General features: G+C 40.3%; 1 protein-coding gene across 1 annotated transcript in view; it reads left to right on the top strand.

The window, feature by feature from the left end:
• The window catches only part of CPED1 (cadherin like and PC-esterase domain containing 1), a 299,737-nt gene that overhangs the window by 22,147 nt on the left and 260,553 nt on the right, over nt 1–17,037 (top strand). The window contains exon 2 of the mRNA XM_056573818.1: nt 107–299. Within this exon, the coding sequence (XP_056429793.1) occupies nt 107–299 (193 nt within the window). The remainder of the gene's footprint in view (nt 1–106; nt 300–17,037) is intronic.

The raw sequence follows: 17,037 nt of genomic DNA, 5'->3' as shown, positions 1-17,037 counted from the left end.
ATATATATATATACAAAAGTTTTTGTAAAGCAAACAGAAGAAAACAAGTAATATATGAAGTTTTTAAGATATACAGTATAACACCTGCTTGTCTTTACTTTTTTAGTACGAAGACAGATTTAAGAAGAAACCAATTTCTGATTTCAAGGAAAGGGTTCTATTACTTTTTTATCATTCAACTGGGATTGAAGAATCTATCCTTTACAAGATTGTCCTAACAAAACTGGGGTACAAAATCCATCAGTTTACAGATATTGACAGCATCAAAGTATTTATGATTGATAACCAAAAGTCTATAGGTAAGTAAAATACTTGTAAAGAATGACCTTTTGTCTAGGTTTTGAGTATACATTATGCAAAATATACATGAACCCTATTTTTTGTTGTTGTACTACTTATCTCTATCCTGTAGATAGAGGATATAGGTTTAAAGGGGTATTCCAGGATTTTTTTTTTATTTGACTATACTAAATGCGTTGTAAAGTAAGTGTAGTTCATGATATAGTGTCTGTACCTATGTCTGTACCTGTATTCTTCAGTCATTTTTGACCCCATGTTTATTTTTAATCTGAGATTTTCCCAGGTTGCAATGTCCAAGACATTACATCACTAGTCAGGTGTTCAGAGGGAGCCTGTCTTTGCTTCAATGAGTGGAGCGACTGCTGGGTGGGGTGGGGGAGAATCATTCTGCAAGAATTGTAGTTTTGCAGCAGCTGGAGACACCCTGGTCAGAAAACACTAGTTTATTACAAGGTAAGGCTCACAGGGGTGTTTCAATGGGTGGGGTGGCTGAAACAAGGAATCATGAGACTTGTAGTTTCAGGGAACAAACACCAACAGGAAATAGTTCACAAAAAGATAGCCTCAGCTTTATGGTAATCTCACAACACAGCCATTTAGCCCCAAGAAAAGCACAGATCCTTCCTAAGCATGTCCATTACTGTCTGGCAGATATTATGGTAGATAAACACTTTAACTTTTGGGATAACCCCTTTTATGTTTTCATGCATGTTTTTTTTTTTTTTTTTTTTTACCACACACAAACTGATGAGTACATTGTACAATGAATGAAGACTTTGCACCATTGTTATGATTCTTTTGATCCATGTAAGGCCATTTACTTACACACAAGTGTGTTAGTAGATGCTGTAAATAATAATGTAATAAATAATCAGAATTGCATTATTGTTCGGGATCAGTAATACTGATAGACTTTCTTTCGAAAAAAAATTCTAGAAATAGCCCATTTGAAAAACAGATGCAATAAGGAAGACATACTCATGGATCACATATGAGCGCACCCATATTTTTAACATTCTCTAAAGACTTTCATGGGCATTGTAATAAACTTAGCTGTTTTGGGAATTAATTGGAAAAGCTTTTCCTGCCCACATTATTCATTATGGGGGAGATTTATCAAAACCTGTGCAAAGGAAAAGTTGTCCAGTTGCCCATAGCAACCAATCAGATCGCTTCTTTCATTTTTAACAAGGCCTCTGCAAAATGAAAGAAGGGATCTGATTGGTTGCTATGGGCAACTGGGCAACTTTTCCTTTGAACAGGTTTTGATAAATCTCCCCCTATGTGTGTACCTGCTCCTCTGTGTACCATGAAATGCTGGCTCATTTCCAGACTCCCATGGCAGTCTCTCTTTGACATAGTCATTCATTGGAAGGATCCTTCATTGGAAGGATTAAGATTTTTTAATAGAAGTAATTTACAAATCTGTTTAACTTTCCAGAGCCAGTTGATATATAAAAAAAAGTTTTGGCCTGGAATACCCCTTTAAGCAGTATAAGGCTGGGTGTACACTACATAAATTCCTCCAAGAATTTCCAGGAGGAATTTCCTGGGTAGCGGAATCTATCCAGGAAATTCTGGGTAGATTCCGCTTGCAACAACCTCCTCCGGAATTGACACTCAGTGTCCGCATGGACATTAAGCGCTGTCCCATTCACTACAGCACAGTCCTAGGACTTCTTAGGTGGAATCCACCAAAAAAGTAAAGATGGTGAATTTTGCTGCAGAATTAAATTCCTTGTCATCACTAAGCGGTGGAATTCCACTGATATGAGAAGGCTGCTGTAGAGTTACCAAACTCTTATTCTCCATCTTATTGTAAGAGTAACAGGGTGATTTCTTCTGATGCTTATTCATGTGTGCTTGCTTTATTCCATTGGTCTGTATGGATTTCCTTTTCCTGACATGGATAGTTTGACTTTGCTGATGGCCTTTTACTTAATTGAATTGTGCAGCTTTTGCCTGTCTCATTATTCTTTTAATTATCCTGTGTATCCCAGTATATATTTACCCACTAGAAAGACTGCCCAGAGGATAGCAGCCTAAGAGGTCCAGACGTCCCTGGTAAATATTTGAAGTCCATTAACCCCTTAAGGACCAGGCCCATTTTGGTCTGAAGGACCAGAGCGTTTTTTGCACATCTGACCACTGTCATTTTAAGCATTAATAACTCTGGGATGCTTTTACCTTTCATTCTGATTCTGAGACTGTTTTTTCGTGACATATTTTACTTTATGTTAGTGGTAAAATTTCATCGATACTTGCATCATTTAAAAATTTGATGAAAAAATAGAAAATTTTAAATTTTTTTTTATTTTACTTTGAAGCTCTCTGCTTATAAGGAAAATGGATAATCCAAATAAATTATATATTGATTCACATATACAAAATGTTTACTTTATGATTGCATCATAAAGTTGACATGGTTTTACTTTTGGAAGACATCAGAGGGCTTCAAAGTTCAGCAGCAATTTTCCAATTTTTCAAAAAAATATCTAAATCTGAATTTTTCAGGGACCAGTTCAGTTTTGAAGTGGATTTGAAGGGCTTTCTTATTAGAAATACCCCACAAATGACCCAATTATAACTGAACTGCACCCCTCAAAGTATTCAAAATGACATTCAGTAAGTGTGTTAACCCTTTAGGTGTTTCACAGAAATAGCTGCAAAGTGATGGAGAAAATTCAAAATCTTCATTTTTTACACTCGCATGTTTTTGTAGACCAAGTTTTTGAATTTTTTCAAGGGGTGGAAGGAGAGAAATCTTCCTCTCGAGTAAAGAAATACCTCATATGTGTATGAAAAGTGTTCGGCGGGTGCAATAGAGGGCTCAGAAAAGAAGGAGCAACAATGGGATTTTGGAGAGTGAGTTTTTCTGAAATGGTTTTTGGGGGGCATGCCACAGCAAAAAAAACAGCAAAAAAAACAAAAACAACCCACAGGGCATACTATTTGGAAACTACGCTCCTCAAGGAACATAACAAGGGGTATAGTGAGCCTTTACACCCCACAGGTGTTTGACGACTTTTCGTTAAAGTTGGATGTTAATGCTGGTTTTCCCCCAAATGTTAAATTTTTACAAGGGGTAATAGGAGAAAATGCCCCCTAAAATTTGTATCTCCATCTCTTCTGAGTATGGAAATACACCATGTTTGGACGTAAAATGCTCTGTGGGCGAACTACAATGCTCAGAAGAGGAGGAGTCACATTTGGCTTTTGGAAAGCAAATTTTGCTGAAATGGTTTTTGGGTGCATGTCCCATTTACGAAGCCCCTATGGTGCCAGGACAGCAAAAAAAAAAAACATATGGCATACTATTTTGGAAACTACACCCCCAAAGAAGGTAACAAGGGGTACAGTGAGCCTTAACACCCCACAGGTGTTTGACAACTTTTCGTTAAAGTTGGATGTATAAATGAATTTGTTTTTTTTCACTAAAGCCCCTATGGTGCCAGAAATGTTCATTAAAGTGGGATGTGAAAAGGAAAAATTAGATTTTTTACACTAAAATGCTGGGGTTACCCCAAATTTTTCATTTTCACAAGGGGTAAGAGGAGAAAATGTCACCGTAAATTTGTAGATACATTTCTTTGGAGTAAGGACCTACCTCATATCTGGACGTTGGCAGCTCTGCGGGTGCACACCGGTCTCGGAGGAGCAGGAGCGCAGTCAGGGGCCTTTACATATCTGTCTATGGAGCAAGAACAGTGGAACCCCCCCCCTCAAGGAGCATTACATGGGGTAATTACTAAACGTTACATGGAACAATTACTAAAATGGGGTACACTAAGTTACTAAAGTGGGGTACAATGGGACGTAAAATCATAAAAAAGTTTATGTTCCCAGAATGATGACCCAGAGCATAGCCAAAACTAAAAAATATGCCCACCCCAAACCCTATGCTCTGAATCATCATTCTGGGAATGTGATGTGTGTTGCCGTCCCTAACCTGTTGCCTCAAATGCGTACCCCGCTCATGTGGAGAGAGAGCGCTGCGCATTTGATGCAACATAAAAAAGTCCGCGATGATAGTGACTCAGTGACCCATTTGTGGAAAAAATACCCCCAGAGGTCTTATCAGGTTATTTTTTTTTATAAAAGAGTTTTTTTGGGCAATTTAGTGGTTTTATGGGGTTAAAATTTGGAATGTACTCTGGACTTGGTACATTGGGGTCAAATTATGGGAAATTAAAATAAAAAGGGAAAATGTAGTACTCCATGGAAGTATGATACTCCGTGAAGCAGTTTTTAGTGCAGAGGCCCAGATGATCGGGGCAGGTATCACACTGTGTAGTGGTGGTGTCCTTCTGTATCCCCCTCTTGTGACACACTCTGCATTTTTTCTGGGCTCGTCCCTTCTTTCCAGTGTGGGGGACCTCACCTGGAAAGTGTTGGCCTAGGACGATCCTGGCACCTATATTTCCAGTTTCTTGGGAAGTCCGGCCTGCTCTTTCCCGGTCGCCAAAGATCAGGACCTTTAGGACTTCTTCTTGGAACTGGAGGTATGTCCCTGTGTTGCCAGCGTACTGGGACAGTACAAAAGAGTTGTACATGGCAACCTGTACCAAGTAGACCCCAACTTTTTTGTACCATACCTGTGTTTTCCGCATGGCGTTATGTAGCTTGAGGACTTGATCAGGGAGATCAACTACCCCCATATACCGATTGTAGTCCAGAATACAATCGGGTTGAGGACCGTTGTTGTGGTACCTCGCACAGGGACAGATGAGCTGCCGTTACCATGAATTGTGGTCAGCATAAGGACATCCCCCTTATCCTTATACCTGACCAGCAACAGGTTTTCATTTGTAAGGGCATGGGACTCACCCTTGGGCATAGGTGTCTTAACAAAATTTAGAGGGAGACCTCTCTGGTTCTTCCGCACAGTCCCACAAGCGGATGTCGATCTGGCGGCAAGGGATGTGAACAGAGGGATGCTGGTATAAAAGTTGTCCATGTAAAGGTGGTAACCCTTATCCAGCAATGGGTGCACAAGGTTCCAAAACGATTTTCCCGCTAACACCCAGAGTGGGGGAACATTCTGGGGGTTCAATGCGGGAATCTCGTCCCTCATATACTCTAAACTTGTAAGTGTACCCGGAGGTACTCTCACAAAGTTTGTAGAGCTTCACGCTATACCACACCCGCTTTGAGGGAATATACTGGTGGAAGATGAGTCTCCCCTTAAAACTGATAAGAGACTCATCTACCAAGAGCTCCTTGAGGGGTACGTAGGCCTCCAAAAATTTGGCCCCAAAGTGATCGATGACCGGCCTCAATTTGTAAAGCCGGTCATAGGCAGTATCACTTCGGGGTGGACATGCCGCATTATCAGTGTAATGTATGCATTTCCGAATGGCCTCGAATTGCCTCCGTGCCATGACAATACTGTAAAGCGGGGTCTGGTACAGGACGTCCCCGCTCTAGTACCAGGGACGTGCACACATAGGGGTTAAAGGGGGCTAGAGCCCCTGCCCTTTTCCTCACATGCCCCTAAAGTGCCCCAACAAAAGGAGCTACAGACTCAGGGTGACAGGTGCTTTAAAAAGGATCCGTTGCTGGGAAGTTGTATAGGGTTTAATGGAGGGTGCTGTGCCCTCCCTGCAGGAAGGGGGTGCCACTCACCCTGTCATTATCAGCTATTTCTTTGCTCCTCTCCACATGGAGGAGACAGGAGCAGAGGAGGCAAAGAGAAGCCCCGCCCACAGCATGTCCCGGCCACAGCATGTCCCGGACAGAAACTTTAGTCTATGCAGAGGGGTTGGTTACTGTAAGTAACTGTAAATATATGTGAGTGATTGTATGTCAGTGTGTGTGTATGTATATATGTGTGTGTGTGTGTATCTCTATGTATGTGCCTGTGCAGAGAGGGATGGCTGGGGCCTTAGTGTAAGTGACTGTGCATATATGTGAGTGATTGTATGTTAGTGTGTCTGTATGATGTGTATATATGTGTGTGCGTGTATATCTATGTATGTGCCTGTGCATAGAGGGATGGCTGGGGCCTTAGTGTAAGTGACTGTGCTAATATGTGAGTGATTGTATGTCAGTGTGTCTGTATGATGTGTATATATGTGTGTGTGTGTGTATCTCTATGTATGTGCCTGTGCAGAGAGGGATGGCTGGGCCCTTGGTATAAGTGACTGTATATATATATATATGTGAGTGATTGTATGTCAGTGTGTCTGTATGATGTGAATATGTGTGTGTGTGTATCTCTATGTATGTGCCATATCTTTTAGTATATATTCCATGTTGTATGTATGTGTCAAAGTGTCTCTATGTATGTGTGTATATTTCTTACGTACTGTATGTGTCTTTATGTTATGTGCTTGTATGTATTGTATGTAGCACATTATTAGGGAATTAATAGAGGAATGTAAGCACATTATATAGAAAATTTATGGAAGCACAGTATATATTTTATTTATATTGGAACATTATATTTTTATGTATGCTGGCACTGTGTATAGATCCTTAATGGTGGCACACTATAGTTAAATAACAGTGGCACAATATATAGTTGATTAATGGAAGAAAAGTATATAGGGAATTAATAGATGAATTTGAATGGTGGCGCAGTATATAGATCATTAAGGGGGGCAAGGTATATACTTAAGGATAAACTGACAGGGTGTTTACTCTCACTAAACCCAATACACTAGGTTACAGTGCAGGAGAACAGGAGAAAGATTATGTTATACTTACTAAATGTGGACCAGCCGTTTTCTAGGTATTGCCCCACATTGCTAATATGCAAAGTCAGTCTTGTGTGCAATGGAGGCGGAGCTTCCCTGCCTCCATCCTGTATGTTGTGCTATGCCTGGCCGTCTTTTTATATTTATAATTCTTTTTTCTCCAACTCTTGTATATTGTAGCATGTAAGCATATATTAGTGTGGTGTCCATCTCTTCAGTGTAAGAACCAGGGCTGTGTGGAGATTCCTGCATAAGGTGGGTGCTGGGTTATTGGGGATGAGTGCTTGGTGATTGGTGATGGGGGATTGGGGATGGGTGATGGGTGATTAGGGATGGGTGCTGGGTGATTGGGGATGGGGGCTGGGTGAGGCCGGTACAGTGCACGTTCTGTCATATAGAGGTCAGACCGGGGCATATAGGGGGAGATTTATTAAAACCTTTGCAGAGGAAAATCCCTCTGCAAAATGAAAGAAACAATCTGATTGGTTGCTATGGGCGACTGCACCGCTCTTTCTCTGCACAGGTTTTGATAAATCTCCTCTATAATACAGTATATTATAGTGCAGCTGTCACATGTTTTCTGTAAATAAGACTGGTAGCACAGCCAAAGTGTATATACACATGGCAGACCTTCATAGAAACTGTTCTTGACTTTATTTTACAAAAACACCAACTTTTATGGGGGCTAGGAATGTTGAGGAGGCCCGGCGGGAGTCCACTGTATCCCTGGGCCGCAGCAAATCTACCCATTAAGTCTGGCAGACGTTTTTTAAATTATGAGAAGTGCCTTCTTTTTTACTTGAACCCCTGCCCTCCAAAATGTCTGTGCACGTCCCTGTCCAGTACTGTCTGACACTGGGCTTTTTGACCATGCCCATATGCAGCACAGGGCCCCAAAATGTCCTCATTGCTGCTGCATCAATGGCGTACCATTCATTAAAACCTGGCCAATAAAGAATCTGGGTGGTGGGCACTAAACTGCTGTGCGTACAGATTTGTCTGCTCCACCATTAGATTGACAAAGCTGTCACTGAAAAAATAACAAAAATAGTCAATTTCAGTGTAACCAGCATTGTCAATCCGTAGTCGCCAACAAACTCCGGAATCCGTGGCTGAAAAGTCTCTGGGGGTCTCCAGACAGGTTCACCGGAAGGGGGCTTCGGTACAATTGTCTGGGGAGGGGGGGGTCAGACTCCTAGTACGAGCGGCATGGACGTTTGTACTAGTGTCAGCCACTGGATCACTATCATGGGGGTGCATGGCCTCGCCTGGCGGCGTTTCCGCCGCCATACAGGGGACTCATCATTAGTATTAGATGATGAGGAGGACAAGGAAGAACACAGGAGTGTAGGATCTTCCTCGTCCTCGCTTTGGCGTGGTAGGGAGGGTGTGTGGGTGTCGGGGGGGGGGGGGGGAGTATGTAGTGGGTGTGCTTGGTGTAACTTTATCTATAAAGGTGTGTGATTATAAATCCCACACCGTTATATGGGGGGGGGGGAGACGTTGCAGCCCAAAAAAATATGGGGGGGCCAAATGCAGCGCCTTGAGCCCCTAATAGGGTCAGGGCCATGCTAAAAGAATTGTGGCGGACCCTTTAGGATCTCTTAGGGGGTCAGGGGGGCGATTTTTTACATTTTTTTTTTTTTACTTTTAACTCCTCGCTGTCCCTTTGCTGTATTCTTTCCCTGCTCTAAGAAGGGGTCTTCTGCCCTGAGGGGCTCCGATCTTCACAGAGGGGGGGGGGGGGCCTGGCTCCTTCTTGCAGCTCTGCCCGCTGACTGAACTCAGTAAGGTGACGGATGGGGACATTAACCCCTCCCCTGCCGGCTGCTATTGAATCGTCCTGCCAATAGCAGCGATCCTGGGGGGTGGAGGTTTTGACGAAATCGCCACCTTCCCATAGATACAGTACGTGATTGGGGGTGTATTCTACACCCCCAATTACCATGTATCTCCGGGTCAGCGGAGATACGCATCACCGGAATCGCAGCAAATCGCTAGTGTGAATTCACATCACCGACATGGGGGGATCTGATGACCCCCATGGGCATTTGCGCGGGGTGCCTGTTGATCGACATCAGCAGTCACCCCATTCCGGTCCCGGGGACCGAAATTCTCATGGGCATACAGGTACGCCCGGGGTCCCTAAATGGTTAAACTCTATTCCCGATTCCTGTCAATTGCTGTCTCTGTATCACTTGACCAGGATGAAATCATAATATAAGTCTATGGGCCTGCCTGTTCTCATAGACACAGAGTGGCGAGAGAGAGGTGTGTTTATTCTACTGATTGGTCAAGTTTCAGTGTCCCTAGGACATGTCAAAAGTTATTATTAAGTCAGGTTTACTTTAAGTTAGACAACTTTTCATCATTGTTACAGTAATACTGATAGACTGCCTTTAGGAATAAAATTAATAGAAATAGCCCCTCTATAAAACGGATGCAATATTGATGACATTCTGATGCCATATTGATCACATTAGTAGGCACTCATATTTTCAATAATTTTAGTCCATCCTGGTTATGTGACATGGAGCCAGGAGAAAACGCACTAAGCACGCACTTCTCCCGGCTCTCTTGTACTTTGCAGTTTGACTTGAAACTTTGTTATCATTTCTTTTTTCTTGTGAGTCCTATTTTGGAATCCGTTTAGTCTGGAGAGAAGCCAGTTGTCTCAGTAAAGGCTTAAATGGAAAATATCACTGAATTTCACCAGCATTATAGTAAGCAGGCTTTGGATGCAACCTCTGCACTTTAAGATTTCTATAGAATTGTATCTGTACACATAACTGTTTTTGTACAATGTTTTCTATGAATACCCAAATCTCCTTGTGCAGTAGCAGCAGAAGGAGAATCTGTATGCATGATATTATCAGGCTGGAAGAAAACTGCTTGGCATAAATTCTGATCCTTCAGTTTGGAAACAGACTTCTCATGGAAACTATTTTTGGATGGTCTCAATAATATAACCCTTGGATAGCCGCAATAATGTCAGCCTTGGAAAGAAGTAAAACTCTCCCAAGAAAAATACACATGATCAGCTGCAGACTATGATGTAAATGCAGTCTGTTTTCTAGGTTCTAATCCTGAGAAATATCACATTGTTTAAGTGAACAGCTAATAACCAGCACAAATATATTTGATATAGGTGTAGTTGTAGTTTTTGTAGTTCATTTTCTGGATTATGGAAATTACTGGATAATGTGTTGTCTTGGGAGAAGTCAGGGATCTGGAGGCAATACCACATTGAAAATGAAAGAACTACACAACTTCCTGTTGGGGTCAATCACGCAAAAGCCTTCTGAAGCCAGTACAAGTTGGGATAACATTATATTGGTTGTATGTCTTGGGGTGATTGTTTTATTTAAAAACTATTTTCTTATACTAAAATACACCTTTAAATACATACTTTTAAATGTTACATGAAATACATTTTCAATAAATATTTGATCATTTATATACTGTAGATTATATCCAAATAAATGTTATTATTTACGTAATGTATTAAAACTATATAGAAGAGATGGAGTTATAAAATTTTTATGCAGTAATTCATTAGAGAGTCAGGGCACTTTCACATGACAATATTTAGGTCAGATTTTCACATTAGTATTTGTAAGCCAAGACTGAAAGTGGAACAAACAGAGAAAAGATATAATGGAAACTTTTTTGCCTCTTCCTTTTGAAAAAAAAAAATAAATTATAGTTTCAGCTCCCAATCTGTGATGCTAAGTGTTATCCAGTGATTTTGTTTAATTTCTCCATTCTACCCGGGCAGCAAAAACAAAAAAACAAGCCTTAACTTATCTTCCGCCGCTCCCATGGTGTGCCGATATCAGTCTCCCGTCCTTCAGTCACGATCTTCTGGGACCCGACACGTCACACTGAGCTTATTACCCGCTGCAGCGATGTCCCGCCTTGGCCAGTGATATGCTAAGTGGCAGTGTCGTGTAATGGGCCCAGGCACCAGGAAGAAGGCCAGGCTCAGGATTGTTACATGACACTGTCACTCAGCGTATCATCGGCCAAGGACATCGCTGCTGCTGGTGATAAGCTCAGTCTAATGTAACGTGTCAGGCCCCAGAATTCGAAAGATGGGAGACTGATATCGGTGCACCAGGAGAGCGGCAATAGGTAAGTTAAGGTTTGATATTTTTGTTTTTGTAGACCACTCAGAATGGAAACATATATATATATATATATATATATATATATAACCCCTAACCATAACCAGTAATTGCTCTATTACAGTAAAGGAAAAAAGCCTATAATTCTAATGATAGATTTTAGAGATGAGTGAATTTTCGAAAAATTTGATTCGTCCGATTAGCCGAATTTTCCAAATTTAATTTGATTCGATCCAAATTTATTCGCAGCGAATTGCTATTAAAAATGGCTATTTTGGACCTACAGAGAGCCTCAATAGGGGTGTAGAATACTTTGCCTTGTCCTAACATGCATAGGGAGTGTGCTGTGTTAGTGAAATAATACTGTTATTCAGTATGACATGCAGAGTACAGGCATCGCTATTAGAATCACTGCTGCAGAGCATCTGGATATAGCAGCAGGGAGACCATATTGCATCAAAATTGAAGAGAATAAATAGATTTTTGTAATTTTTATTTTATTTAATTTGAATTTATTTACATTTTTTGAGTACCCATTCTGGTGATCATCGAGCTAGCAGTCCGCGAGGCAAGCTACCACCTGTTCCAGCCCATGCCTCTCAGCCCCCCCCCCCCCCACACTGTCTTACTCTTTGTGGAACTGCAAATGTTTCATTTAATCAGTTATGGTTCATTGTTATCGCTCCAACCTGTTTCATTGGATTCTCGTGGTAATTCCACAGCTAATATATGACGTAGACAACCATAGGGCCTCATTCTTGAAAAGATTACTTTGATTTTTTTAAATTTAAGATTTTTAAATTTAAATTTAAATTTAATATTACACTCCCAAGTTTAATGTGCCGGGCCCCTGCGTTTACGTTGAATAAATAGTGTGGTTACAAAAGACCAAATCTAACAAGGAGTCACATGTCACATGGCGGCACAATGACAGAGCCAGAGGTGGCATAAGTATGAGGAGACCATATAGTGGCTGCATGACACAGCCTGGAGTTGGCGGCAAAATGAGGAGAACATATAGTGGCTGAATGACACAGCACGGAGGTGGAGGCAGCATGAGGAGAGCATATAGTGTCTGAATTATGCAGCTTGGAGTTGGTGGCAGATGAGGAGACCATATAGGGGCTGAATGACACAGCCTGGAGGTGGCGGCAGCATGAGGAGAACATATAGTGGCTGAATGACACAGCGTGGAGGTGGAGGCAGCATGAGGAGGACATATAGTGGCTGAATGACACAGTGTGGAGGTGGCGGCAGCATGAGGAAACCACATAGTGGCTAAATGACACAGCCTGGAGTTTGCGGCAGCATGAGGAGAACATATAGTGGCTGAATGACACAGCCTGGAGTTGGTTGCAGCATGAGGAGAACATATAGTGGCTGAATGACACAGAGTGGAGGTGGCGGCAGCATGAGGAGAACATATAGTGGCTGAATGACACAGCCTGGAGTTTGTGTCAGCATGAGGAGAACATATAGTGGCTGAATGATACAGCCTGGAGTTTGCGGCAGCATGAGGAGAACATATAGTGGCTGAATGACACAGAATGGAGGTGTCATCAGCATGAGGAGAACATATGGTGGCAGGAGACAGACAGAGTGACAGAGTGAAGAAATAAAGCGGATCCCTCCAGGGAACAAACCAGGATAGAGGCAGCGCACAGGACTTCAAAGGTAAAATGGTTTATTTACCCGGCATGCAACGCGTTTCGCTGGATAACCAGCTTCATCAGGCATGTTAAGGATGGAGATACATAGGGTATTTATACACAACAGTTAACCCGCACATTGCTGGAATAAAAGCAATAGGCGGGAGCCCATAAAACACACATATAAGAATAAAATAAAAAATAGTAAAATGCAAAAAAATAAGTAAATAACAGAATTATATATATCCACATACCCAACTAGAAGAATTGGATATGTAAATACATAAGATATAAAATATAAAATATGTCGAAAAATTTGTAATATATTTATAATATGTTATGATAATAGAAGGCAAGTCAAGTCACACAGCGTTCTCAATCATCTCATTTAAACCACCAGGGAAAAGGGAACCAAGTGAAAAAATCCAGTATGATTCTCTATTAATTAGCCTTTGGAAACGATTTTTTATAATAGATGGTATGACTTCAATGATTTTTAGTTTAAGACAGTCAAAATTCCCGGAGTGTATTTGACATATGTGTCGTGAGACACTGTGTAGCATGAATTGCCTTCCCACATTGGAACGATGTTTATTCATGCGGGACCGCACTGTCTGAACAGTGCGGCCCACATACTGCAAACCGCAAATACAAGATAAAAGGTAAACCGCATAGCTGCTTTCGCAATCATGCGTTCCCTTAATCCGAAATACATTTTTCGAAACATTACAAACAAAATTATCACCTTTTTCTATCATGATGCAGCATTTACATCTCATTTTACCACAGGGGATAGTGCCTTTATCCTGTCCTACACGACTAGATACAAAAAAACGATTATTCTTAAGACCGTCACTGGGGGCCACCAAATTACGCAGATTTTTTGATCTGCGGAATGTGACACCTGGGTGGTCGGGTAATATATCTTTAAGTATCGGATCACCTTTTAATATATACCAATATTTATTGAATATTGTTTTTATCTTGGGTGCTGCGCAATTAAAATTGGTAACGAAATTGTGACTATAGTTCTTCTTAGATTTTTTATTATTTTTATAATCAATTTGACATTTATCGATTGTGAGATTTGTAATTTCTTTCTTAATATCATTCGCATTAGTTTTATCAATTATCAGATCCTCTTGTCGTTGTCCCTTAGCCTGATTAAAAGCTTTATTTAGAATCGATTTTGGATAGTTTTTCTCTTTAAAGCGATTCTGTAAAATACGTGATTGTTCCAAAAAGTCAGAATTAGATGTACAATTTTTTCTGATACGCAAATATTGCCCATAGGGCACATTACGGATCCACTGGGGATAATGGGAACTATTGAAATCCAATAGACTATTTATGTCCACTGGTTTAAAAAATGTTTTTGTTTTTATACGGCCATCCGAATCCTTTCTGAGTTGAAGATCAAGAAAGTCAATAGAGGAAGAAGAGCAGTGAATAGTAAATTTTAGACCCCAGGTGTTAGAATTAAGAGTATCAACAAAATCATGTGCTTGAGAGAAAGAGCCTGTCCAAATAATGAACAGGTCATCAATATATCGTCTGTAAAAGGCGACATATCGATTAAAAACAGGGGACTGTGTGATATGTGAGGACTCGAAACGCCACACCGTCTGATGTGGACATTAAGACATTGAATGAACTTTTTAAACAATATGAAGATATTTGTAAGCTAGAAATACAACAGAGTATTGATGTACTTTTTCTGTCTAGATATGCAGCCAAACACATTTCACCTAGAGGTCTCCGTCCTTCGATTGAGTCCTCTTTCCCAAATGATGTTATTTTCTCCCGTGATTGGGAAGCTTTTCTTGAAACCTGTTCACAAGGCATGATTGAGCGCTTGTGGGCTAAACGTAATAGTTTATCAAAAAATTATCTAGAATCTGCACGCAATATTAGAACTTCTTTGACACCTTATAGTCATTATGGTATTTTTAGAAAAATGGATGCTGCTGTTTTAAATAGGTTAAAAAAATTTGAACTTGATATCATTAATAAAAAAGCACATAAGTTTAATAGGGATTTGAATGACTATGCCTGCGGCCAAGTTCGTAAATGGCCCAGATATAGCCATAACAATCCCAAACATATGGGAACCAATCACGGTTTCGCCGCTGATTCCCCCGGCTTACCATCGTCAGTAGGTGTTCACACTACTGGTAAAGTTGATGCGACTATAGCTGTTACACCTTCAGTAGAAACATCTACCAGTACCCAGATGGGCTCTAACGTTAATAATACGAATAAGGTTTTGAATTCAGATTCCAGACCACAGAATATGGGTGCAGTTCCGAAAAGATTTTTTACGAATTCTAGTGGTTACGCAAATAAAAATAATTATAAAGGGAAATATAATGTAAAAAACCATCATGATTCGAGGTCTCCTTCCAACGGGAGTCGTTTGATTTATAACTCCAGATTTCATAAAAAACAGAACACACCAAGGGTACCCATAGACCCTCAGTTATTGGTTATGCCATGTGTAGACCAACTTGGAAAAGGATTACAACAAGTTACCTCTTCACCGAACAAATATATTAATACTAATCGATCTATGAATATGGTATTGCATGCTGCTCCTTCATTGCAACATGCAAACCATGTTCCAAATATTTCGCAATTTGAAAAACGATTTCAGAAACTACCGCAACATGTGAATCCGATTCATATAATTGATCCACCTGTTGACGAACCCTGTGGTGATGAATCCATGTCAGAAGATACCATTTTCAATAGCTCTATACTTACGGTACACAATGTTTCTTCCTCTACTCTGCTTCATAGTCCGGTAGACACTAATTCTGATTCTAGCCTTTTTTTAGGCTCCCGTCCTATAATTGCCAGCACTGTCACACTCCAACATATGGAGGAGTGTGTCACCACCAACCGTATCACCCAATATTTTCAACCAATTGCAACAAAGTCAATAAAAAGAAAATTCGGCATCGAGGTTGCAGGGGAGGTAGAAAAAATAAATCAAAAAGGTTCCAGTCCAGATTTCAAGAAGAACAAAAATCTATTATAATAAATTCCGAATCAAGTTTTCCTAAGAACATAGTTAGAGATAGTGATGGTAAAATAAAAATTTTCAATTTATCTTCTTACGTCTTGGCCCAAAATGAGAGTGATTTATTATCAAAAGGGTTATCCTTTTGTCCAGTTTCCTTACCAAACAATTTCCAACTATTTTTAGATTTGAATCGCTTTACACGTAAACTTACATTAAGTAGACACTTCTCCCTTTCAAATAAACGTAACATCTCAGTAGAGGACCCATTGTTGGGGCAGTCCAATACAAATGTTTCATCATCCTTTGATACCATAAGGAATATTGAAATTAAGCATGTAAAATTAACCCCCCCGTCATCTTTTTATCCTATCCATAATAAAGGCCCTTATGTGGATACTTTTTATCAGATTGTTTCAAAAGAACTTTGTTCCTTACGTGATAGCCATAATTTTGGCAAAATACAAGACAATCTAAGTATTGTTGAACGACAGGCTGTAAAAAGTCTACAGGATAATTCCTCTATAATTATCCGCCCCGCTGATAAGGGGGGTGGTGTTGCAGTTCTGGATAGATCTGCGTATATTGATGAGGCCCTCAGAATCCTTTCCGATAAGGAATACTATGAAATTTTGACGAATGATCCCTCCCCTAGATATTTTTCGGAATATAAAGAACTTATAAAAAATGCTACTGATAACAATTTGTTAAATAAAAAAGAATGTGATTTTTTATCAGTGAAAAATTATTCGTTACCTATCTTTTACTACTTACCTAAGTTGCACAAATCCTTGTTTTGCCCCCCTGGACGTCCTATTATATCTGGTGTTGGTTCACTCACTTGTAATTTATCACATTATATAGATTTATTTCTACAACCTTTTGTTCTCTCTCTTCCCTCCTATCTTAAAGATTCCACACAGCTAATTAGGGAGGTTAGCAATATTATTTTTCCAGCTGATTTTTTGTTTTTGACTCTTGATGTTTGTGCACTTTATTCTAATATTACCACCTCTATAGGTCTAGCGGCCATAAAGGAGGTTCTTCTCTCAGATGGTAATTTTTCACTCACCCAAGCACTGTTCATTATCGAATCTATTCTTTTTATCTTAGAACACAATATCTTTAGTTTTAATGATATCATTTACAGACAATGCAGGGGCTGTGCGATGGGGACTCGATTCGCCCCCAGTTATGCTAATTTGGTCATGGGGCGTTTCGAGTCCTCACATATCACACAG

This window comes from Hyla sarda, chromosome 4 (genome assembly GCF_029499605.1).
Source record: "Hyla sarda isolate aHylSar1 chromosome 4, aHylSar1.hap1, whole genome shotgun sequence".
NCBI classification, from domain to species: Eukaryota; Metazoa; Chordata; class Amphibia; order Anura; family Hylidae; genus Hyla; species Hyla sarda.
The sequence above is the reverse complement of the archived record's forward strand: the minus strand, read 5'-3'. Positions and strand labels throughout refer to the sequence as shown.